At 46.5% G+C, this 26452-nt stretch overlaps 1 protein-coding gene across 2 annotated transcripts in view; it reads left to right on the forward strand.

Annotated features, from left to right (window-relative positions):
* The window catches only part of ddb2 (damage-specific DNA binding protein 2), a 37993-nt gene that overhangs the window by 6479 nt on the left and 5062 nt on the right, over positions 1-26452 (forward strand). The window contains exons 4-9 of one of the 2 annotated variants that reach the window (XM_036968860.1): positions 11302-11493; positions 13283-13428; positions 18285-18384; positions 22373-22550; positions 24394-24539; positions 24644-24799. In XM_036968860.1, the coding sequence (XP_036824755.1) occupies positions 11302-11493; positions 13283-13428; positions 18285-18384; positions 22373-22550; positions 24394-24539; positions 24644-24799 (918 nt within the window). Of the gene's footprint in view, positions 1-11301; positions 11494-13282; positions 13429-15301; positions 15469-18284; positions 18385-22372; positions 22551-24393; positions 24540-24643; positions 24800-26452 lie in introns of both variants that reach the window. The other variant, XM_036968859.1, reaches the window with a different exon arrangement.

Here is a 26452-nt window from a genome sequence, read left to right on the forward strand (position 1 = left end):
GTGACTAGGGAACAGTAGTGTCTGTAGGGTGACTAGGGAACAGTAGTGGCTGTAGAGTGACTAGGGAACAGTAGTGGCTGTAGGGTGACTAGGGAACAGTAGTGGCTGTAGAGTGACTAGGGAACAGTAGTGTCTGTAGGGTGAGTAGGGAACAGTAGTGTCTGTAGGGTGACTAGGGAACAGTAGTGTCTGTAGAGTGACTAGGGAACAGTAGTGTCTGACAGCTAGTAGGGTGACTAGGGAACAGTAGTGTCTGTAGGGTGACTAGGGAACAGTAGTGTCTGTAGGTTGACTAGGGAACAGTAGTGTCTGTAGGGTGACTAGGGAACAGTAGTGTCTGTAGGGTGACTAGGGAACAGTAGTGTCTGTAGGGTGACTAGGGAACAGTAGTGTCTGTAGGGTGACTAGGGAACAGTAGTGTCTGTAGGGTGACTAGGGAACAGTAGTGTCTGTAGGGTGACTAGGGAACAGTAGTGTCTGACAGCTAGTAGGGTGACTAGGGAACAGTAGTGTCTGACAGCTAGTAGGGTGACTAGGGAACAGTAGTGTCTCTAGGGTGACTAGGGAACAGTAGTGTCTGACAGCTAGTAGGGTGACTAGGGAACAGTAGTGTCTGACAGCTAGTAGGGTGACTAGGGAACAGTAGTGTCTGTAGGGTGACTAGGGAACAGTAGTGTCTGACAGCTAGTAGGGTGACTAGGGAACAGTAGTGTCTGACAGCTAGTAGGGTGACTAGGGAACAGTAGTGTCTGACAGCTAGTAGGGTGACTAGGGAACAGTAGTGTCAGTAGGGTGACTAGGGAACAGTAGTGTCTGTAGGGTGACTAGGGAACAGTAGTGTCTGTAGGGTGACTAGGGAACAGTAGTGTCTGTAGGGTGACTAGGGAACAGTAGTGTCTGTAGGGTGACTAGGGAACAGTAGTGTCTGTAGGGTGACTAGGGAACAGTAGTGTCTGTAGGGTGAGTAGGGAACAGTAGTGTCTGTAGGGTGACTAGGGAACAGTAGTGTCTGTAGGGTGACTAGGGAACAGTAGTGTCTGACAGCTAGTAGGGTGACTAGGGAACAGTAGTGTCTGTAGGGTGACTAGGGAACAGTAGTGTCTGACAGCTAGTAGGGTGACTAGGGAACAGTAGTGTCTGACAGCTAGTAGGGTGACTAGGGAACAGTAGTGTCTGACAGCTAGTAGGGTGACTAGGGAACAGTAGTGTCTGTAGGGTGACTAGGGAACAGTAGTGTCTGACAGCTAGTAGGGTGACTAGGGAACAGTAGTGTCTGACAGCTAGTAGGGTGACTAGGGAACAGTAGTGTCTGACAGCTAGTAGGGTGACTAGGGAACAGTAGTGTCTGTAGGGTGACTAGGGAACAGTAGTGTCTGACAGCTAGTAGGGTGACTAGGGAACAGTAGTGTCTGACAGCTAGTAGGGTGACTAGGGAACAGTAGTGTCTGACAGCTAGTAGGGTGACTAGGGAACAGTAGTGTCTGACAGCTAGTAGGGTGACTAGGGAACAGTAGTGTCTGACAGCTAGTAGGGTGACTAGGGAACAGTAGTGTCTGACAGCTAGTAGGGTGACTAGGGAACAGTAGTGTCTGACAGCTAGTAGGGTGACTAGGGAACAGTAGTGTCTGTAGGGTGACTAGGAACAGTAGTGTCTGACAGCTAGTAGGGTGACTAGGGAACAGTAGTGTCTGACAGCTAGTAGGGTGACTAGGGAACAGTAGTGTCTGTAGGGTGACTAGGGAACAGTAGTGTCTGACAGCTAGTAGGGTGACTAGGGAACAGTAGTGTCTGTAGGGTGACTAGGGAACAGTAGTGTCTGACAGCTAGTAGGGTGACTAGGGAACAGTAGTGTCTGACAGCTAGTAGGGTGACTAGGGAACAGTAGTGTCTGACAGCTAGTAGGGTGACTAGGGAACAGTAGTGTCTGTAGGGTGACTAGGGAACAGTAGTGTCTGACAGCTAGTAGGGTGACTAGGGAACAGTAGTGTCTGACAGCTAGTAGGGTGACTAGGGAACAGTAGTGTCTGACAGCTAGTAGGGTGACTAGGGAACAGTAGTGTCTGTAGGGTGACTAGGGAACAGTAGTGTCTGACAGCTAGTAGGGTGACTAGGGAACAGTAGTGTCTGACAGCTAGTAGGGTGACTAGGGAACAGTAGTGTCTGACAGCTAGTAGGGTGACTAGGGAACAGTAGTGTCTGACAGCTAGTAGGGTGACTAGGGAACAGTAGTGTCTGACAGCTAGTAGGGTGACTAGGGAACAGTAGTGTCTGACAGCTAGTAGGGTGACTAGGGAACAGTAGTGTCTGACAGCTAGTAGGGTGACTAGGGAACAGTAGTGTCTGTAGGGTGACTAGGGAACAGTAGTGTCTGTAGGGTGACTAGGGAACAGTAGTGTCTGACAGCTAGTAGGGTGACTAGGGAACAGTAGTGTCTGACAGCTAGTAGGGTGACTAGGGAACAGTAGTGTCTGACAGCTAGTAGGGTGACTAGGGAACAGTAGTGTCTGACAGCTAGTAGGGTGACTAGGGAACAGTAGTGTCTGTAGGGTGACTAGGAACAGTAGTGTCTGACAGCTAGTAGGGTGACTAGGGAACAGTAGTGTCTGACAGCTAGTAGGGTGACTAGGGAACAGTACCTACTGATTGATGATGTAAAGGTAAAATAGTATATATTTAAAGAGAGAGTCTCAACATCTGCTAGTGTAAATTAAATTAAAATTGAATGACTCATATTAACATTTTAACTACCAACTCCACCCTCTTCACACGCTAAACAAAGACACACCCAGCACTATAATACTACAATACTATTGAAGAATGAAGCCACTGAGGGTGAAAGAGACCTGATGGTGTATTTTCTCAAATCTCCCTCCTTTTAGTTTAAACATTTACACAAATAAACACTTCCTGAACTTTTTTTAAATTAGGTAAGTTAGTTAAGAACAAATTCTTATTTTCAATGACAGACTACCGGGGAACAGTGGGTGGAACTGCCTTGTTCAGGGGCAGATTTTTACCTTGTCAGCTCAGGGATTTGATCTAGCAAACTTTCAGTTACTAGTCCAACGCTCTAACCACTAGGCTACCTGCCTCCTCTACACTCTAACCACTAGACTACCTGCCTCCTCTACACTCTAACCACTAGACTACCTTCCACCTATACACTCTAAACCACTAGGCTACCTGCCTCCTCTACACTCTAACCACTAGACTACCTGCCTCCTCTACACTCTAACCACTAGGCTACCTGCCATCTCTACACTCTAACCACTAGACTACCTGCCTCCTCTACACTCGAACCACTAGGCTACCTGCCTCCTCTACACTCTAACCACTAGACTACCTGCCTCCTCTACACTCTAACCACTAGGCTACCTGCCATCTCTACACTCTAACCACTAGACTACCTGCCTCCTCTACACTCGAACCACTAGGCTACCTGCCTCCTCTACACTCTAACCACTAGACTACCTGCCACCTCTACACTCTAACCTCTAGGCTACCTGACACCTCTACAGTCTAACCACTAGGCTACCTGCCACCTCTACACTCTAACCACTAGGCTACCTGCCACCTCTACACTCTAACCACTAGGCTACCTGCCACCTCTACACTCTAACCACTAGGCTACCTGCCACCTCTACACTCTAACCACTAGACTACCTGCCTCCTCTACACTCTAACCACTAGACTACCTGCCTCCTCTACACTCTAACCACTAGGCTACCTGCCTCCTCTACACTCTAACCACTAGGCTACCTGCCACCTCTACACTCTAACCACTAGGCTACCTGCCATCTCTACACTCTAACCACTAGACTACCTGCCTCCTCTACACTCTAACCACTAGGCTACCTGCCACCTCTACACTCTAACCACTAGGCTACCAGCCGCTACACTCTAACCACTAGGCTACCTGCCACCTCTACACTCTAACCACTAGGCTACCTGCCACCTCTACACTCTAACCACTAGGCTACCTGCCACCTCTACACTCTAACCACTAGACTACCTGCCACCTCTACACTCTAACCACTAGGCTACCTGCCACCTCTACACTCTAACCACTAGGCTACCTGCCACCTCTACACTCTAACCACTAGACTACCTGCCTCCTCTACACTCTAACCACTAGGCTACCTGCCACCTCTACACTCTAACCACTAGGCTACCAGCCGCTACACTCTAACCACTAGGCTACCTGCCACCTCTACACTCTAACCACTAGGCTACCTGCCACCTCTACACTCTAACCACTAGGCTACCTGCCACCTCTACACTCTAACCACTAGACTACCTGCCTCCTCTACACTCTAACCACTAGGCTACCTGCCACCTCTACACTCTAACCACTAGACTACCTGCCACCTCTACACTCTAACCACTAGACTACCTGCCACCTCTACACTCTAACCACTAGGCTACCTGCCACCTCTACACTCTAACCACTAGGCTACCTGCCACCTCTACACTCTAACCACTAGGCTACCTGCCACCTCTACACTCTAACCACTAGGCTACCCTGCCACCTCTACACTCTAACCACTAGGCTACCCTGCCACCTCTACACTCTAACCACTAGACTACCTGCCACCTCTACACTCTAACCACTAGGCTACCTGCCACCTCTACATTCTAACCACTAGGCTACCCTGCCACCTCTACACTCTAACCACTAGACCACCTGCCACCTCTACACTCTAACCACTAGACTACCTGCCAACTCTACACTCTAACCACTAGACTACCTGCCACCTCTACACTCTAACCACTAGGCTACCCTGCCACCTCTACACTCTAACCACCTGACCACCTGCCACCTCTACACTCTAACCACTAGGCTACCTGCCACCTCTACACTCTAACCACTAGACTACCTGCCACCTCTACACTCTAACCACTAGGCTACCTGCCACCTCTACACTCTAACCACTAGGCTACCTGCCACCTCTACACTCTAACCACTAGACCACCTGCCACCTCTACACTCTAACCACTAGACTACCTGCCACCTCTACACTCTAACCACTAGACTACCTGCCTCCTCTACACTCTAACCACTAGGCTACCTGCCACCTCTACACTCTAACCACTAGGCTACCTGCCACCTCTACACTCTAACCACTAGGCTACCTGCCACCCCTACACTCTAACCACTAGACTACCTGCCACCCCTACACTCTAACCACTAGGCTACCTGCCACCTCTACACTCTAACCACTAGGCTACCTGCCACCTCTACACTCTAACCACTAGGCTACCTGCCACCTCTACACTCTAACCACTAGGCTACCTGCCACCTCTACACTCTAACCACTAGGCTACCTGCCACCTCTACACTCTAACCACTAGGCTACCTGCCACCTCTACACTCTAACCACTAGGCTACCTGCCACCTCTACACTCTAACCACTAGAATACCTGCCACCCCTACACTCTAACCACTAGACTACCTGCCACCCCTACACTCTAACCACTAGGCTACCTGCCACCTCTACACTCTAACCACTAGGCTACCTGCCACCTCTACACTCTAACCACTAGACTACCTGCCACCTCTACACTCTAACCACTAGGCTACCTGCCACCTCTACACTCTAACCACTAGACTACCTGCCACCTCTACACTCTAACCACTAGGCTACCTGCCACCTCTACACTCTAACCACTAGGCTACCTGCCACCTCTACACTCTAACCACTAGGCTACCCTGCCACCTCTACACTCTAACCACTAGGCTACCAGCCGCTACACTCTAACCACTAGGCTACCTGCCACCTCTACACTCTAACCACTAGGCTACCTGCCACCTCTACACTCTAACCACTAGGCTACCTGCCACCTCTACACTCTAACCACTAGACTACCTGCCTCCTCTACACTCTAACCACTAGGCTACCTGCCACCTCTACACTCTAACCACTAGACTACCTGCCACCTCTACACTCTAACCACTAGACCACCTGCCACCTCTACACTCTAACCACTAGACTACCTGCCAACTCTACACTCTAACCACTAGACTACCTGCCACCTCTACACTCTAACCACTAGGCTACCCTGCCACCTCTACACTCTAACCACCTGACCACCTGCCACCTCTACACTCTAACCACTAGGCTACCTGCCACCTCTACACTCTAACCACTAGACTACCTGCCACCTCTACACTCTAACCACTAGGCTACCTGCCACCTCTACACTCTAACCACTAGGCTACCTGCCACCTCTACACTCTAACCACTAGACCACCTGCCACCTCTACACTCTAACCACTAGACCACCTGCCACCTCTACACTCTAACCACTAGACTACCTGCCTCCTCTACACTCTAACCACTAGGCTACCTGCCACCTCTACACTCTAACCACTAGGCTACCTGCCACCTCTACACTCTAACCACTAGGCTACCTGCCACCCCTACACTCTAACCACTAGACTACCTGCCACCCCTACACTCTAACCACTAGGCTACCTGCCACCTCTACACTCTAACCACTAGGCTACCTGCCACCTCTACACTCTAACCACTAGGCTACCTGCCACCTCTACACTCTAACCACTAGGCTACCTGCCACCTCTACACTCTAACCACTAGGCTACCTGCCACCTCTACACTCTAACCACTAGGCTACCTGCCACCTCTACACTCTAACCACTAGGCTACCTGCCACCCCTACACTCTAACCACTAGACTACCTGCCACCCCTACACTCTAACCACTAGGCTACCTGCCACCTCTACACTCTAACCACTAGGCTACCTGCCACCTCTACACTCTAACCACTAGACTACCTGCCACCTCTACACTCTAACCACTAGGCTACCTGCCACCTCTACACTCTAACCACTAGACTACCTGCCACCTCTACACTCTAACCACTAGGCTACCTGCCACCTCTACACTCTAACCACTAGGCTACCTGCCACCTCTACACTCTAACCACTAGGCTACCCTGCCACCTCTACACTCTAACCACTAGGCTACCAGCCGCTACACTCTAACCACTAGGCTACCTGCCACCTCTACACTCTAACCACTAGGCTACCTGCCACCTCTACACTCTAACCACTAGGCTACCTGCCACCTCTACACTCTAACCACTAGACTACCTGCCTCCTCTACACTCTAACCACTAGGCTACCTGCCACCTCTACACTCTAACCACTAGACTACCTGCCACCTCTACACTCTAACCACTAGACTACCTGCCACCTCTACACTCTAACCACTAGGCTACCTGCCACCTCTACACTCTAACCACTAGGCTACCTGCCACCTCTACACTCTAACCACTAGGCTACCTGCCACCTCTACACTCTAACCACTAGGCTACCTGCCACCCCTACACTCTAACCACTAGACTACCTGCCACCCCTACACTCTAACCACTAGGCTACCTGCCACCTCTACACTCTAACCACTAGGCTACCTGCCACCTCTACACTCTAACCACTAGGCTACCTGCCACCTCTACACTCTAACCACTAGGCTACCTGCCACCTCTACACTCTAACCACTAGGCTACCTGCCACCTCTACACTCTAACCACTAGACTACCCGCCACCTCTACACTCTAACCACTAGGCTACCTGCCACCTCTACACTCTAACCACTAGACCACCTGCCACCTCTACACTCTAACCACTAGGCTACCTGCCACCTCTACACTCTAACCACTAGGCTACCTGCCACCTCTACACTCTAACCACTAGGCTACCCTGCCACCTCTACACTCTAACCACTAGGCTACCTGCCACCTCTACACTCTAACCACTAGACTACCTGCCATCTCTACACTCTAACCACTAGACTACCTGCCTCCTCTACACTCTAACCACTAGGCTACCTGCCACCTCTACACTCTAACCACTAGGCTACCAGCCGCTACACTCTAACCACTAGGCTACCTGCCACCTCTACACTCTAACCACTAGGCTACCTGCCACCTCTACACTCTAACCACTAGGCTACCTGCCACCTCTACACTCTAACCACTAGACTACCTGCCTCCTCTACACTCTAACCACTAGGCTACCTGCCACCTCTACACTCTAACCACTAGGCTACCTGCCACCTCTACACTCTGACCACTAGGCTACCCTGCCACCTCTACACTCTAACCACTAGGCTACCCTGCCACCTCTACACTCTAACCACTAGACTACCTGCCACCTCTACACTCTAACCACTAGGCTACCTGCCACCTCTACATTCTAACCACTAGGCTACCCTGCCACCTCTACACTCTAACCACCTGACCACCTGCCACCTCTACACTCTAACCACTAGGCTACCTGCCACCTCTACACTCTAACCACTAGGCTACCCTGCCACCTCTACACTCTAACCACTAGGCTACCTGCCACCTCTACATTCTAACCACTAGGCTACCCTGCCACCTCTACACTCTAACCACTAGACCACCTGCCACCTCTACACTCTAACCACTAGACTACCTGCCAACTCTACACTCTAACCACTAGACTACCTGCCACCTCTACACTCTAACCACTAGGCTACCCTGCCATCTCTACACTCTAACCACCTGACCACCTGCCACCTCTACACTCTAACCACTAGGCTACCTGCCACCTCTACACTCTAACCACTAGACTACCTGCCACCTCTACACTCTAACCACTAGGCTACCTGCCACCTCTACACTCTAACCACTAGGCTACCTGCCACCTCTACACTCTAACCACTAGACCACCTGCCACCTCTACACTCTAACCACTAGGCTATCTGCCACCTCTACACTCTAACCACTAGACCACCTGCCACCTCTACACTCTAACCACTAGACTACCTGCCACCTCTACACTCTAACCACTAGGCTACCTGCCACCTCTACACTCTAACCACTAGACTACCTGCCACCTCTACACTCTAACCACTAGGCTAACCTGCCACCTCTACACTCTAACCACTAGGCTACCTGCCACCTCTACACTCTAACCACTAGGCTACCTGCCACCTCTACACTCTAACCACTAGACTACCTGCCTCCTCTACACTCTAACCACTAGGCTACCTGCCTCCTCTACACTCTAACCACTAGGCTACCTGCCACCTCTACACTCTAACCACTAGGCTACCTGCCACCTCTACACTCTAACCACTAGACTACCTGCCATCTCTACACTCTAACCACTAGACTACCTGCCTCCTCTACACTCTAACCACTAGGCTACCTGCAACCTCTACACTCTAACCACTTGGCTACCAGCCGCTACACTCTAACCACTAGGCTACCTGCCACCTCTACACTCTAACCACTAGGCTACCTGCCACCTCTACACTCTAACCACTAGGCTACCTGCCACCTCTACACTCTAACCACTAGACTACCTGCCTCCTCTACACTCTAACCACTAGGCTACCTGCCACCTCTACACTCTAACCACTAGACTACCTGCCACCTCTACACTCTAACCACTAGACTACCTGCCACCTCTACACTCTAACCACTAGGCTACCTGCCACCTCTACACTCTAACCACTAGGCTACCTGCCACCTCTACACTCTAACCACTAGGCTACCTGCCACCTCTACACTCTAACCACTAGGCTACCTGCCACCTCTACACTCTAACCACTAGGCTACCCTGCCACCTCTACACTCTAACCACTAGGCTACCCTGCCACCTCTACACTCTAACCACTAGGCTACCTGCCACCTCTACACTCTAACCACTAGACTACCTGCCACCTCTACACTCTAACCACTAGGCTACCTGCCACCTCTACACTCTAACCACTAGGCTACCTGCCACCTCTACACTCTAACCACTAGACCACCTGCCACCTCTACACTCTAACCACTAGACTACCTGCCACCTCTACACTCTAACCACTAGACTACCTGCCTCCTCTACACTCTAACCACTAGGCTATCTGCCACCTCTACACTCTAACCACTAGACCACCTGCCACCTCTACACTCTAACCACTAGACTACCTGCCACCTCTACACTCTAACCACTAGGCTACCTGCCACCTCTACACTCTAACCACTAGACTACCTGCCACCTCTACACTCTAACCACTAGGCTAACCTGCCACCTCTACACTCTAACCACTAGGCTACCTGCCACCTCTACACTCTAACCACTAGGCTACCTGCCACCTCTACACTCTAACCACTAGACTACCTGCCTCCTCTACACTCTAACCACTAGGCTACCTGCCTCCTCTACACTCTAACCACTAGGCTACCTGCCACCTCTACACTCTAACCACTAGGCTACCTGCCACCTCTACACTCTAACCACTAGGCTTCCTGCGACCTCTACACTCTAACCACTAGACTACCTGCCTCCTCTACACTCTAACCACTAGGCTACCTGACACCTCTACAGTCTAACCACTAGGCTACCTGCCTCCTCTACACTCTAACCACTAGGCTACCTGCCACCTCTACACTCTAACCACTAGGCTACCTGCCACCTCTACACTCTAACCACTAGACTACCTGCCACCTCTACACTCTAACCACTAGGGTACCTGACACCTCTACAGTCTAACCACTAGACTACCTGCCACCTCTACACTCTAACCACTAGGCTACCTGACACCTCTACACTCTAACCACTAGACTACCTGCCTCCTCTACACTCTAACCACTAGGCTACCTGCCACCTCTACACTCTAACCACTAGACTACCTGCCACCTCTACACTCTAACCACTAGGCTACCCTGCCACCTCTACAGTCTAACCACTAGACTACCTGCCACCTCTACACTCTAACCACTAGGCTACCTGACACCTCTACACTCTAACCACTAGACTACCTGCCTCCTCTACACTCTAACCACTAGGCTACCTGCCACCTCTACACTCTAACCACTAGACTACCTGCCACCTCTACACTCTAACCACTAGGCTAACCTGCCACCTCTACACTCTAACCACTAGGCTACCTGCCACCTCTACACTCTAACCACTAGGCTACCTGCCACCTCTACACTCTAACCACTAGACTACCTGCCTCCTCTACACTCTAACCACTAGGCTACCTGCCTCCTCTACACTCTAACCACTAGGCTACCTGCCACCTCTACACTCTAACCACTAGGCTACCTGACACCTCCACAGTCTAACCACTAGGCTACCTGACACCTCCACACTCTAACCACTAGGCTACCTGCCACCTCTACACTCTAACCACTAGGCTACCTGACACCTCCACAGTCTAACCACTAGGCTACCTGACACCTCTATAGTCTAACCACTAGGCTACCCTGCCGGCCCCAATCATCATCAGTACATTATATCTTATTTCCCTTCCCCAGTGTCTCCTGGAGCCGTTTGTACGTTCCCTGTCCTCCTATAAGCTCCACCGTACAGCCAGTCCGTTTGACCGGCGGGTCACCTGTCTGGAGTGGCACCCCTCGCACCCCTCCACGCTGGCGGTCGGCTCCAAGGGAGGAGACGTTGTCCTCTGGGACTACAACGTGCTCAACAAGACCAGCTTCATACAAGGGGTGAGAATGCCTGATACACATCTGGAAAGACCGGTTCCATCGTTACAACCCAGCGACGCCATTGGCCGATGGGTTACTAATGAGTGCATGCTTATTCGTTTTCTTGTTTGACTGTGTACCTAGATGTTCAGGATGATACACACAAATAATACAATAGTTTTTAAATCTGTTTAAATCAGAACACCGTAATCAATAGTTTAAACCGGTCTGTGTTACTGTTTAGGAACACCGTAATCAATAGTTTAAACCGGTCTGTGTTACTGTTTAGGAACACCGTAATCAATAGTTTAAACCGGTCTGTGTTACTGTTTAGGAACACCGTAATCAATAGTTTAAACCGGTCTGTGTTACTGTTTAGGAACACTGTAATCGATCATATTTGCAATAACAGTTGACTTGGAAATCCATTTTTACATCAAGAGTCCCCCCACAGTATTGATAGTATGCTTAACTTACGACACATACCGATTACTATCGGGTCTACTTATCCGATAGTAATAGGTCTACTTATCCGATCGTATCGGGTCTACTTATCCGATAGTAATAGGTCTACTTATCCGATAGTAATAGGTCTACTTATCCGATAGTATCGGGTCTACTTATCCGATAGTATCAGGTCTACTTATCCGATAGTAATAGGTCTACTTATCCGATAGTATCGGGTCTACTTATCCGATAGTAATAGGTCTACTTATCCGATAGTATCGGGTCTACTTATCCGATAGTAATAGGTCTACTTATCCGATAGTATCGGGTCTACTTATCCGATAGTAATAGGTCTACTTATCCGATAGTATCGGGTCTACTTATCCGATAGTATCGGGTCTACTTATCCGATAGTATCGGGTCTACTTATCCGATAGTATCGGGTCTACTTATCCGATCGTATCGGGTCTACTTATCCGATAGTATCGGGTCTACTTATCCGATAGTATCGGGTCTACGTATCCGATAGTATCGGGTCTACGTATCCGATAGTATCGGGTCTACTTATCCGATAGTATCGGGTCTACTTATCCGATAGTATCGGGTCGACTTATCCGATAGTATCGGGACGACTTATCCGATAGTATCGGGACGACTTATCCGATAGTATCGGGTCGACTTATCCGATAGTATCGGGTCGACTTATCCGATAGTATCGGGTCGACTTCTCCGATAGTATCGGGTCGACTTCTCCGATAGTATCGGGTCGACTTATCCGATAGTATCGGGTCGACTTATCCGATAGTATCGGGTCGACTTATCCGATAGTATCGGGTCGACTTATCCGATAGTATCGGGTCGACTTATCCGATAGTATCGGGTCGACTTATCCGATAGTAATACGTCGACTTATCCGATAGTAATACGTCGACTTATCCGATAGTAATACGTCGACTTATCCGATAGTAATACGTCGACTTATCCGATAGTAATACGTCGACTTCTCCGATAGTATCGAGTCGACTTATCCGATAGTAATACGTCGACTTATCCGATAGTATCGGGTCGACTTATCCGATAGTAATACGTTGACTTATCCGATAGTAATACGTCGACTTATCCGATAGTATCGGGTCGACTTATCCGATAGTAATACGTTGACTTATCCGATAGTAATACGTCGACTTATCCGATAGTATCGGGTCTACGTTGGATGAGTCCCAAATGGCACTCCATTTCTCATTTAGTGCACTACTTTTGTCGGGGGCTCTGTCGTCCGGGGCTCTGGTCAAAAGTAGTGCACTAAATAGGGAATAGGATGTGATTTGGGACCAGTGTCTACTCCTGTGTGTGTTTTACGCAGGTTGGTCCTGGAGGCTCTATTACAGCTCTGAAGTTTAACCCGTACAACCCCACTCAGCTGTTCACCTCCTCTGTCAGGGGAACCACCACGCTGCAGGATTTCAATGGGACCACTCTAAGGGTGTTTACCAACACAGAGTCATGGGAGTAAGAGACCCAAATGGCACTCTATTTATTTAGTGCCCTACTTTATACCCTTATTCCCTATTTAGTGCCCTACTTTATACCCTTATTCCCTATTTAGTGCCCTACTTTATACCCTTATACCCTATTTAGTGCCCTACTTTATACCCTTATTCCCTATTTAGTGCCCTATATAGACCCTTACTCCCTACTTAGTGCCCTATATAGACCCTTACTCCCTATTTAGTGCCCTACTTTAGACCCCTATTCCCTATTTAGTGCCCTACTTTAGACCCTTACTCCCTACTTAGTGCCCTACTTTAGACCCCTATTCCCTATTTAGTGCCCTATATAGACCCTTATTCCCTACTTAGTGCCCTATATAGACCCTTATTCCCTACTTAGTGCCCTACTTTAGACCCTTACTCCCTACTTAGTGCCCTACTTTAGACCCTTACTCCCTACTTAGTGCCCTACTTTATACCCTTATTCCCTATTTAGTGCCCTACTTTATACCCTTATTCCCTATTTAGTGCCCTATATAGACCCTTACTCCCTACTTAGTGCCCTATATAGACCCTTATTCCCTACTTAGTGCCCTATATAGACCCTTACTCCCTATTTAGTGCCCTACTTTAGACCCCTATTCCCTATTTAGTGCCCTACTTTAGACCCTTACTCCCTACTTAGTGCCCTACTTTAGACCCCTATTCCCTATTTAGTGCCCTATATAGACCCTTATTCCCTACTTAGTGCCCTATATAGACCCTTATTCCCTACTTAGTGCCCTACTTTAGACCCTTACTCCCTACTTAGTGCCCTACTTTAGACCCTTACTCCCTACTTAGTGCCCTACTTTATACCCTTATTCCCTATTTAGTGCCCTACTTTAGACCCTTATTCCCTATTTAATGCCCTACTTTAGACCCCTATTCCCTATTGAATGCCCTACTTTAGACCCCTATTCCCTATTTAGTAACCTACTTTAGACCCTTATTCAGTGCCCTACTTTAGACCCTTATTCCCTATTTAGTGCCCTACTTTAGACCCCTATTCCCTATTGAATGCCCTACTTTAGACCCCTATTCCCTATTTAGTAACCTACTTTAGACCCCTATTCAGTGCCCTACTTTAGACCCTTATTCCCTATATAGTACACTACGTTAGAACAGAGCCCACCAGGCACCAGGCAGGTGCAGACCAGGGTTCTGGTCTAAAGTAGTGCACTATATAGGGAATAGGGTTCTGGTCTATAGTAGTACCACTATATAGGGAATAGGGCCCTGGTCTAAAGTAGTGTACTATATAGGGAATAGGGCCCTGGTCTAAAGTAGTGCACTATATAGGGAATAGGGCTCTGGTCTAAAGTAGTGCACTATATAGGGAATAGGGCTCTGGTCTATAGTAGTGCACTATATAGGGAATAGGGCTCTGGTCTAAAGTAGTGTACTATATAGGGAATAGGGCTCTGGTCTATAGTAGTGCACTATATAGGGAATAGGGCTCTGGTCTATAGTAGTGCACTATATAGGGAATAGGGCTCTGGTCTAAAGTAGTGTACTATATAGGGAATAGGGCTCTGGTCTATAGTAGTGCACTATATAGGGAATAGGGCTCTGGTCTAAAGTAGTGTACTATATAGGGAATAGGGCTCCATTTGGGATGCAGACAAAGGCCCTTTTTCTCAACACCGTATCAAGATAGAACTAGTGTAGTTCGAAACAGACCACTGCCTTCTGATAGGCCCGCGTTTATCTGGACAGAACTGTCATTGGCTGAGGTTGGATTTCACCAGGCACACCAACTGGTCGGACAACTGACTGAAACAGGAAGGAACCACCGGAACAAACGCATTGAGTTGTTTTCCGATTGGTCTGTTTTGTGTTCGTCAATGCAGAAAGGAGCCGGGGATTTTATTGGTGGGATGACGTTTAGCCTGACGGACCCGTCCAAGGTCTACCTGGCGTCTGGCGACGGTACGCTGACTGAGCAGAACTTTCAGGGCGGTCCAGGAACGGTTCTGTCCAGAGTCCAGGACTGTGGACACGATCACCACAATGTCTGGTGAGGAGGCAGGCCCTGCTTAGACAGCTTTAGAAATGGCACCCTATTCCCTAAATAGTGCACTACTTTAGACCAGAGCCCTATTCCCTATATAGTGCACTACTTTAGACCAGAGCCCTATTCCCTATATAGTGCACTACTATAGACCAGAGCCCTATTCCCTATATAGTGCACTACTTTAGACCAGAGCCCTATTCCCTATATAGTGCACTACTTTAGACCAGAGCCCTATTCCCTATATAGTGCACTACTTTAGACCAGAGCCCTATTCCCTATATAGTGCACTACTTTAGACCAGAGCCCTATTCCCTATATAGTGCACTACTATAGACCAGAGCCCTATTCCCTATATAGTACACTACTTTAGACCAGAGCCCTATTCCCTATATAGTGCACTACTTTAGACCAGAGCCCTATTCCCTATATAGTGCACTACTATAGACCAGAGCCCTATTCCCTATATAGTGCCCTACTTTAGACCCCTATTCCCTATTTAGTGCCCTACTTTAGACCCTTATTCCCTATTTAGTGCCCTACTTTAGACCCCTATTCCCTATTTAGTGCCCTACTTTAGACCCTTATTCCCTATTTAGTGCCCTACTTTAGACCCCTATTCCCTATTTAGTGCCCTACTTTAGACCCTTATTCCCTATTTAGTGCCCTACTTTAGACCCTTATGCCCTACTTTAGACCCCTATTCCCTATTTAGTGACCTACTTTAGACCCTTATTCCCTATTTAATGCCCTAATTTAGACCCTTATTCCCTATTTAATGCCCTACTTTAGACCCCTATTCCCTATTTAGTGCCCTACTTTAGACCCCTATTCCCTATATAGTGCACTACTATAGACCAGAGCCCTATTCCCTATATAGTGCACTACTATAGACCAGAGCCCTATTCCCTATATAGTGCACTACTTTAGACCAGAGCCCTATTCCCTATATAGTGCACTACTTTAGACCAGAGCCCTATTCCCTATATAGTGCACTACTTTAGACCAGAGCCCTATTCCCTATATAGTGCACTACTTTAGACCCCTATTCCCTACTTAGTGCCCTACTTTCAACTAGATCCGTATTCCCTATTTAGTGTCCTACTTTAATCCCTTATTCCCTATTTAATGCCCTACTTTAAACTAGATCCTTATTCCCTACTTAGTGTCCTACTTTAATCCTTTATTCCCTATTTAATGCCCTACTTTAGATCCTTATTCCCTATATAGGGAATAGGGCTCTGGTCTAAAGTAGTGCCCTATATAGGGAATAGGGCTCTGGTCTAAAGTAGTGCCCTATATAGGGAATAGGGCTCTGGTCTAAAGTAGTGCCCTATATAGGCAATAGGGCTCTGATTTAAAGTAGTGCCCTATATAGGGAATAGGGCTCCGGTCTAAAGTAGTGCCCTATATAGGGAATAGGGCTCTGGTCTAAAGTAGTGCCCTATATGATTTAAAGTAGTGCCCTATATAGGGAATAGGGCTCTGGTCTAAAGTAGTGCCCTATATAGGGCTCTGGTCTAAAGTAGTGCACTATATAGGGAATAGGGCTCTGGTCTAAAGTAGTGCCCTATATGATTTAAAGTAGTGCCCTATATAGGGAATAGGGCTCTGGTCTAAAGTAGTGCCCTATATAGGGAATAGGGCTCTGGTCTAAAGTAGTGCCCTATATGATTTAAAGTAGTGCCCTATATAGGGAATAGGGCTCTGGTCTAAAGTAGTGCCCTATATAGGGCTCTGGTCTAAAGTAGTGCACTATATAGTGCACTACTATAGACCAGAGCCCCTATTCCCTATATAGTGCACTACTTTAGACCAGAGCATATAGGGTGTAAAATACTGTAGGATTTCTGCTGTGTGATTGTCTGTGACAACTTTGGGATATGTCTTTCTCAGGAAAGGGATGTAAATCAGATACAGTGAGGAGAACAAGTATTTGATACACTGCCGATTTTGCAGGTTATCCTACTTACAAAGCATGTAGAGGTCTGTAATTTTTATCTCACGAGATCTTGCATGGAGCCCCAGACCGAGGGTGATTGACCTTCATCTTGAACTTCTTCCAATTCTCTTGTCCTGTAGCCCATCCCAGCCTTGTGCAGGTCTACAATTTAACCCCTGATGTCCTTACATCCTCTCTGGTCTTGGCCATTGTGGAGAGGTTGGAGTCTGTTTGATTGAGTGTGTGGACAGGTGTCTTTTATACTGGTAACGAGTTCAAACAGGTGCAGTTAATACAGGTAATGAGTGGAGAACAGGAGGGATTCTTAAAGAAAAATTAACAGGTCTGTGAGAGCCGGAATTCTTACTGGTTATCAAATACTTATGTCATGCAATAAAATGCAAATGAATTATTTAAAAATCCTACAATGTGATTTTCTGGATTTTTGTTTTAGATTCCGTCTCACAGTTGAAGTGTACCTATGATAGAAATGACAGACCTCTACATGCTTTGTAAGTAGGAAAACCTGCAAAATCGGCAGTGTGCCAAATACTTGTTCTCCTCACTGTAGTCAAAAGTATTGTTCTATGTAGGGGATAGGGTACCATTTGGGATGCGAGCTTAGCGCCTTGACAAATGTCATCTTAAATCTAAGGGAAAAAACACAACTAGTGCACTTAGTAGTGTCCGTCTGATGATAAAGGAGACGCAGGCTGGTCTATCACATTCTGGTGATTTAGTATGATAAAAACAAGTTGAGTATTGGCTGAATGTATTGATGAGGATAATCACAGTATACCGCAGTTTACATTATTATTATTTTTATTATTATTATTATTTTAAATTAGTGATTTATATGGTGATTACATCTCTGTTCCAGTCTGTGGTACTGCTGTGTAGATGTGTCGTTGAGCAGACAGATGTTGGTGACCGGAGACAACATTGGACGAGTCTTATTGCTGGGCATGGATGGACACCAGGTACTGTATATTTCTACTGTAGTTTACACTGGGCATGGATGGACACCAGGTACTGTATATTTATACTGTAGTTTACACTGGGCATGGATGGACACCAGGTACTGTATATTTCTACTGTAGTTTACACTGGGCATGGATGGACACCAGGTACTGTATATTTCTACTGTAGTTTACACTGGGCATGGATGGACACCAGGTACTGTATATTTCTACTGTAGTTTACACTGGGCATGGATGGACACCAGGTACTGTATATTTCTACTGTAGTTTACACTGGGCATGGATGGACACCAGGTACTGTATATTTATACTGTAGTTTACACTGGGCATGGATGGACACCAGGTACTGTATATTTCTACTGTAGTTTACACTGGGCATGGATGGACACCAGGTACTGTATATTTATACTGTAGTTTACACTGGGCATGGATGGACACCAGGTACTGTATATTTATAGTGTAGTTTACACTGGGCATGGATGGACACCAGGTACTGTATATTTATAGTGTAGTTTACACTGGGCATGGATGGACACCAGGTACTGTATATTTATACTGTAGTTTTCACTGGGCATGGATGGACACCAGGTACTGTATATTTCTACTGTAGTTTACACTGGGCATGGATGGACACCAGGTACTGTATATTTCTACTGTAGTTTACACTGGGCATGGATGGACACCAGGTACTGTATATTTCTACTGTAGTTTACACTGGGCATGGATGGACACCAGGTACTGTATATTTATACTGTAGTTTTCACTATAGCTGCAGTACTATATAGTATATTTATACTGTAGTTTACACTATAGCTACAGTACTATATAGTATATTTATACTGTAGTTTACACTGGGCATGGATGGACACCAGGTACTGTAAATTTCTACTGTAGTTTACACTGGGCATGGATGGACACCAGGTACTGTATATTTCTACTGTAGTTTACACTGGGCATGGATGGACACCAGGTACTGTATATTTATACTGTAGTTTACACTGGGCATGGATGGACACCAGGTACTGTATATTTATACTGTAGTTTTCACTGGGCATGGATGGACACCAGGTACTGTATATTTCTACTGTAGTTTACACTGGGCATGGATGGACACCAGGTACTGTATATTTCTACTGTAGTTTACACTGGGCATGGATGGACACCAGGTACTGTATATTTCTACTGTAGTTTACACTGGGCATGGATGGACACCAGGTACTGTATATTTATACTGTAGTTTACACTGGGCATGGATGGACACCAGGTACTATATATTTATACTGTAGTTTACACTGGGCATGGATGGACACCAGGTACTGTATATTTCTACTGTAGTTTACACTGGGCATGGATGGACACCAGGTACTGTATATTTATACTGTAGTTTACACTGGGCATGGATGGACACCAGGTACTGTATATTTATACTGTAGTTTACACTGGGCATGGATGGACACCAGGTACTGTATATTTCTACTGTAGTTTACACTGGGCATGGATGGACACCAGGTACTGTATATTTATACTGTCGTTTTCACTATAGCTGCAGTACTATATAGTATATTTATACTGTAGTTTACACTATAGCTACATTACTGTATAGTATATTTATACTGTAGTTTACACTATAGCTACAGTACTATATAGTATATTTCTACTGTAGTTTACACTATAGCTACAGTACTGTATAGTATATTTATACTGTAATTTACACTGGGCATGGATGGACACCAGGTACTGTATATTTATACTGTAGTTTTCACTATAGCTGCAGTACTATATAGTATATTTATACTGTAGTTTACACTATAGCTACATTACTGTATAGTATATTTATACTGTAGTTTACACTATAGCTACAGTACTATATAGTATATTTCTACTGTAGTTTACACTATAGCTACAGTACTGTATAGTATATTTATACTGTAGTTTACACTGGGCATGGATGGACACCAGGTACTGTATATTTATACTGTAGTTTTCACTATAGCTGCAGTACTATATAGTATATTTATACTGTAGTTTACACTATAGCTACAGTACTATATAGTATATTTATACTGTAGTTTACACTGGGCATGGATGGACACCAGGTACTGTACATTTCTACTGTAGTTTACACTGGGCATGGATGGACACCAGGTACTGTATATTTCTACTGTAGTTTACACTGGGCATGGATGGACACCAGGTACTGTATATTTATACTGTAGTTTACACTGGGCATGGATGGACACCAGGTACTGTATATTTCTACTGTAGTTTACACTGGGCATGGATGGACACCAGGTACTGTATATTTCTACTGTAGTTTACACTGGGCATGGATGGACACCAGGTACTGTATATTTCTACTGTAGTTTACACTGGGCATGGATGGACACCAGGTACTGTATATTTCTACTGTAGTTTACACTGGGCATGGATGGACACCAGGTACTGTATATTTCTACTGTAGTTTACACTGGGCATGGATGGACACCAGGTACTGTATATTTCTACTGTAGTTTACACTGGGCATGGATGGACACCAGGTACTGTATATTTCTACTGTAGTTTACACTGGGCATGGATGGACACCAGGTACTGTATATTTATACTGTAGTTTACACTGGGCATGGATGGACACCAGGTACTGTATATTTCTACTGTAGTTTACACTATAGCTGCAGTACTGTATAGTATATTTCTACTGTAGTTTACACTATAGCTACAGTACTGTATATTTCTACTGTAGTTTACACTATAGCTACAGTACTGTATATTTCTACTGTAGTTTACACTATAGCTACAGTACTGTATAGTATATTTCTACTGTAGTTTACACTATAGCTACAGTACTGTATATTTCTACTGTAGTTTACACTATAGCTACAGTACTGTATATTTCTACTGTAGTTTACACTATAGCTACAGTACTGTATAGTATATTTCTACTGTAGTTTACACTATAGCTACAGTACTGTATATTTATACTGTAGTTTACACTATAGCTACAGTACTGTATATTTCTACTGTAGTTTACACTATAGCTACAGTACTGTATAGTATATTTCTACTGTAGTTTACACTATAGCTACAGTACTGTATAGTATATTTCTACTGTAGTTTACACTATAGCTACAGTACTGTATAGTATATTTCTACTGTAGTTTACACTATAGCTACAGTACTGTATATTTCTACTGTAGTTTACACTATAGCTACAGTACTATATAGTATATTTCTACTGTATTTTACACTATAGCTACAGTACTGTATAGTATATTTCTACTGTAGTTTACACTATAGCTACAGTACTGTATATTTCTACTGTAGTTTACACTATAGCTACAGTACTATATAGTATATTTCTACTGTATTTTACACTATAGCTACAGTACTGTATAGTATATTTCTACTGTAGTTTACACTATAGCTACAGTACTGTATAGTATATTTCTACTGTAGTTTACACTATAGCTACAGTACTGTATATTTCTACTGTAGTTTACACTATAGCTACAGTACTGTATATTTCTACTGTAGTTTACACTATAGCTACAGTACTATATAGTATATTTCTACTGTAGTTTACACTATAGCTACAGTACTATATAGTATATTTCTACTGTAGTTTACACTATAGCTACAGTACTATATAGTATATTTCTACTGTATTTTACACTATAGCTACAGTACTGTATAGTATATTTCTACTGTAGTTTACACTATAGCTACAGTACTATATAGTATATTTCTACTGTATTTTACACTATAGCTACAGTACTGTATAGTATATTTCTACTGTAGTTTACACTATAGCTAATGTTCTATATTTTGTTGTGTTTTCATGTTCTTTGAATAAGACAATTCTCTTAATATTCTGCCTTATAAAAATGCATGACTGCGTCAGACACTGTTTTTGACAGTTCCAATGATTTCATTTCCTGACGTTGTTCTTGAAGATGCTGTTAAACTATCTGCACCCCCCCCCCCCCCCCAGGTCTTCAACGGGAAGCTGCACAAAGCCAAAGTGACCCATGCTGAATTCAACCCTCGCTGCGATTGGTTAATGGCGACAGCGTCCGTTGACCACACGGTGAAGCTATGGGACCTGAGGAACATCAAGGACAAGAACACTTACCTCCACGAGATGGTTCATGACAAAGCTGTTAACTCAGGTACTATATAGAGTGCTGTGGTAGCTCTCTCCTATCCTACATTCAGGAGTGTTTTCATCTTGACCACTGTGTTGTCGAGGTGGCAGGTAGCCTAGTGGTTAGAGTGTAGAGGTGGCAGGTAGCCTAGTGGTTAGAGTGTAGAGGTGGCAGGTAGCCTAGTGGTTAGAGTGTAGAGGTGGCAGGTAGCCTAGTGGTTAGAGTGTAGAGGTGGCAGGTAGTCTAGTGGTTAGAGTGTAGAGGTGGCAGGTAGCCTAGTGGTTAGAGTGTAGAGGTGGCAGGTAGTCTAGTGGTTAGAGTGTAGAGGAGGCAGGTAGCCTAGTGGTTAGAGTGTAGAGGTGGCAGGTAGCCTAGTGGTTAGAGTGTAGAGGTGGCAGGTAGCCTAGTGGTTAGAGTGTAGAGGTGGCAGGTAGCCTAGTGGTTAGAGTGTAGAGGTGGCAGGTAGCTTAGTGGTTAGAGTGTAGAGGTGGGTGAGACAACCTCACGTCACAGTCGCAGTATCTTGATAACATCTTCCACCACGTTCATCAGAAAGATACATGCTTTTTAAGAACATTTAACCCTTACGGATTCTCTTGCTTTCTCTCTCCCTCTCTCCCGCCCTCTCTCCCGCCCTCTCTCCCGCCCTCTCTCCCGCCCTCTCTCCCGCCCTCCCTCCCGCCCTCTCTCCCGCCCTCCCTCCCGCCCTCTCTCCCGCCCTCCCTCCCTCCCTCCCGCTCTCTCTCTCCCTCCCGCTCTCTCTCCCTCTCTCTCTCTGTCTCCCTCTCGCCCTCTCTCTCTCTCTCTCTCTCGCTCTCTCCTCTCTCTCCCTCTCGCCCTCTCTCTCTTGCCCTCTCCTTCTCTCTCTCTCCCTCTCTCTCTCTCCCTCTCTCTCTCTCCCTCTCTGTCTCTCTCCCTCTCGCCCGCTCTCTCTCTCTCCCTCTCTCTCTCGCCCTTTCTCTCTCTTTCTCTCTCGCTCTCTCCCTCTCCTCTCTCTCCCTCTCGCCCTCTCTCTCGCTCTCTCTCTCTCTGTCTCCCTCTCGCCCTCTCTCTCTCTCTCTCTCTCTCTCTCTCGCTCTCTCCTCTCTCTCCCTCTCGCCCTCTCTCTCTTGCCCTCTCCCTCTCTCTCTCTCCCTCTCTCTCTCTCCCTCTCTCTCTCTCCCTCTCTGTCTCTCTCCCTCTCGCCCGCTCTGTCTCTCTCCCTCTCTCTCGCCCTCTCTCTCTCCCTCTCTCTCTCGCCCTTTCTCTCTCTTTCTCTCTCGCTCTCTCCCTCTCCTCTCTCTCCCTCTCTCTCTCCCTCTCGCCCTCTCTCTCTCCCTCCCTCTCTCTCTCGCCCTCTCTCTCCCTCCCTCTCTCTCTCGCCTTCTCTCTCTCTCTCTGTCTCTCTGTCTCTCTCTCCCTCTCTCCCTCTCGCCCTCTCTCTCTCTCTCTCTCTCTCTCTCTCCCTCCCTCTCCTCTCTCGCCTTCTCTCTCTCTCTCCCTCTCCCTCTCTTTCTCTCCCTCTCTCTCTCTCCCTCTCTCGCTCCCTCTCTCTCCCTCTCTCTCTCTCTCGCTCCCTCTCTCTCTCCCTCTCTCTCTCTCGCTCCCTCTCTCTCCCTCTCGCTCCCTCTCTCCCCCTCTCGCTCCCTCCCTCCCTCCCTCTCCCTCTCTCGCTCCCTCTCTCTCCCTCTCTCTCTCTCGCTCCCTCTCTCTCCCTCTCGCTCCCTCTCTCCCCCTCTCCCTCCCTCCCTCTCTCTCACTCCCTCTCGCTCCCTCTCTCTCCCTCTCTCTCCCTCTCCTCCCTCTCTCTCCCTCCCTCTCCCTCTCTCTCTCGCTCCCTCTCTCTTCTCCCCCCCCCCCCCCTCATGCTGTTATTCCCTCCCCCCAGCCTACTTTAATCCAGTGGACTGCTCCAAGCTCCTGACCACGGACCAGTATGACCAGATCAGGGTGTACTCCTCTTCTGATTGGTCAACTCCTCAGCAGATTATCCAGCACCCACACAGACAGTTTCAGCACCTCACACCAATCAAGGTGAGGAACGTGGGTGGGGGGTGGGGGGGGGGGGTCGTTGTGTGTGTCTCTCTCTCTCTCATTGGCTCAAAAGCTTCACCTTCAATCTTTGTTTGTGTCTCCAGGCCACGTGGCACCCTCTGTACGACCTGATGGTGGTTGGACGGTACCCTGACGAGAGGGTGTGTCCAGGTGCCCTGAGGACCATCGATATCTATGATGCCAACACAGGAGAGCTGGCATGCCAACTACTGGACCCCAACGCCCCTGGCATCATATCTGTGAGTACACATTAGACATTTAGCCTTAGTTTAATGTCAGTGTTAGCTTGTAGCCTTAGTTTAATGTCATGTTAGCTTGTAGCCTTAGTTTAATGTCATGTTAGCTTGTAGCCTTAGTTTAATGCCAGTGTTAGCCTGTAGCCTTAGTTTAATGTTAGCCTGTAGCCTTAGTTTAACGTAATGTTAGCTTGTAGCCTTAGTTTAATGTCAGTGTTAGCCTGTAGTCTTTGTTTAATGTTAGCCTGTAGCCTTAGTTTAATGTCAGTGTTAGCCTGTAGCCTTAGTTTAATGTTAGCCTGTAGCCTTAGTTTAATGTCAGTGTTAGCCTGTAGCCTTAGTTTAATGTCATCGTTAGCCTGTAGCCTTAGTTTAATGTCAGTGTTAGCCTGTAGCCTTAGTTTAATGTTAGCCTGTAGCCTTAGTTTAATGTCAGTGTTAGCCTGTAGCCTTAGTTTAATGTCAGTGTTAGCCTGTAGCCTTAGTTTAATGTCAGCGTTAGCCTGTAGCCTTAGTTTAATGTCAGCGTTAGCCTGTAGCCTTAGTTTAATGTTAGCGTTAACCTGTAGCCTTAGTTTAATGTCAGTGTTAGCCTGTAGCCTTAGTTTAATGTCAGCGTTAGCCTGTAGCCTTAGTTTAATGTCAGCGTTAGCCTGTAGCCTTAGTTTAATGTCAGTGTTAGCCTGTAGCCTTAGTTTAATGTCAGTGTTAGCCTGTAGCCTTAGTTTAATGTCAGTGTTAGCCTGTAGCCTTAGTTTAATGTCATCGTTAGCCTGTAGCCTTAGTTTAATGTCAGTGTTAGCCTGTAGCCTTAGTTTAATGTTAGCCTGTAGCCTTAGTTTAATGTCAGTGTTAGCCTGTAGCCTTAGTTTAATGTCAGCGTTAGCCTGTAGCCTTAGTTTAATGTCAGTGTTAGCCTGTAGCCTTAGTTTAATGTCAGTGTTAGCCTGTAGCCTTAGTTTAATGTCAGCGGTAGCCTGTAGCCTTAGTTTAATGTCAGTGTTAGCCTGTAGCCTTAGTTTAATGTTAGCCTGTAGCCTTAGTTTAATGTCAGTGTTAGCCTGTAGTCTTTGTTTAATGTTAGCCTGTAGCCTTAGTTTAATGTCAGTGTTAGCCTGTAGCCTTAGTTTAATGTCAGTGTTAGCCTGTAGCCTTAGTTTAATGTCATCGTTAGCCTGTAGCCTTAGTTTAATGTCAGTGTTAGCCTGTAGCCTTAGTTTAATGTTAGCCTGTAGCCTTAGTTTAATGTCAGTGTTAGCCTGTAGCCTTAGTTTAATGTCAGTGTTAGCCTGTAGCCTTAGTTTAATGTCAGCGTTAGCCTGTAGCCTTAGTTTAATGTCAGCGTTAGCCTGTAGCCTTAGTTTAATGTTAGCGTTAACCTGTAGCCTTAGTTTAATGTCAGTGTTAGCCTGTAGCCTTAGTTTAATGTCAGCGTTAGCCTGTAGCCTTAGTTTAATGTCAGCGTTAGCCTGTAGCCTTAGTTTAATGTCAGTGTTAGCCTGTAGCCTTAGTTTAATGTCAGTGTTAGCCTGTAGCCTTAGTTTAATGTCAGTGTTAGCCTGTAGCCTTAGTTTAATGTCATCGTTAGCCTGTAGCCTTAGTTTAATGTCAGTGTTAGCCTGTAGCCTTAGTTTAATGTTAGCCTGTAGCCTTAGT

Source organism: Oncorhynchus mykiss, chromosome 30 (genome assembly GCF_013265735.2).
Source record: "Oncorhynchus mykiss isolate Arlee chromosome 30, USDA_OmykA_1.1, whole genome shotgun sequence".
Classification (NCBI taxonomy): domain Eukaryota; kingdom Metazoa; phylum Chordata; class Actinopteri; order Salmoniformes; family Salmonidae; genus Oncorhynchus; species Oncorhynchus mykiss.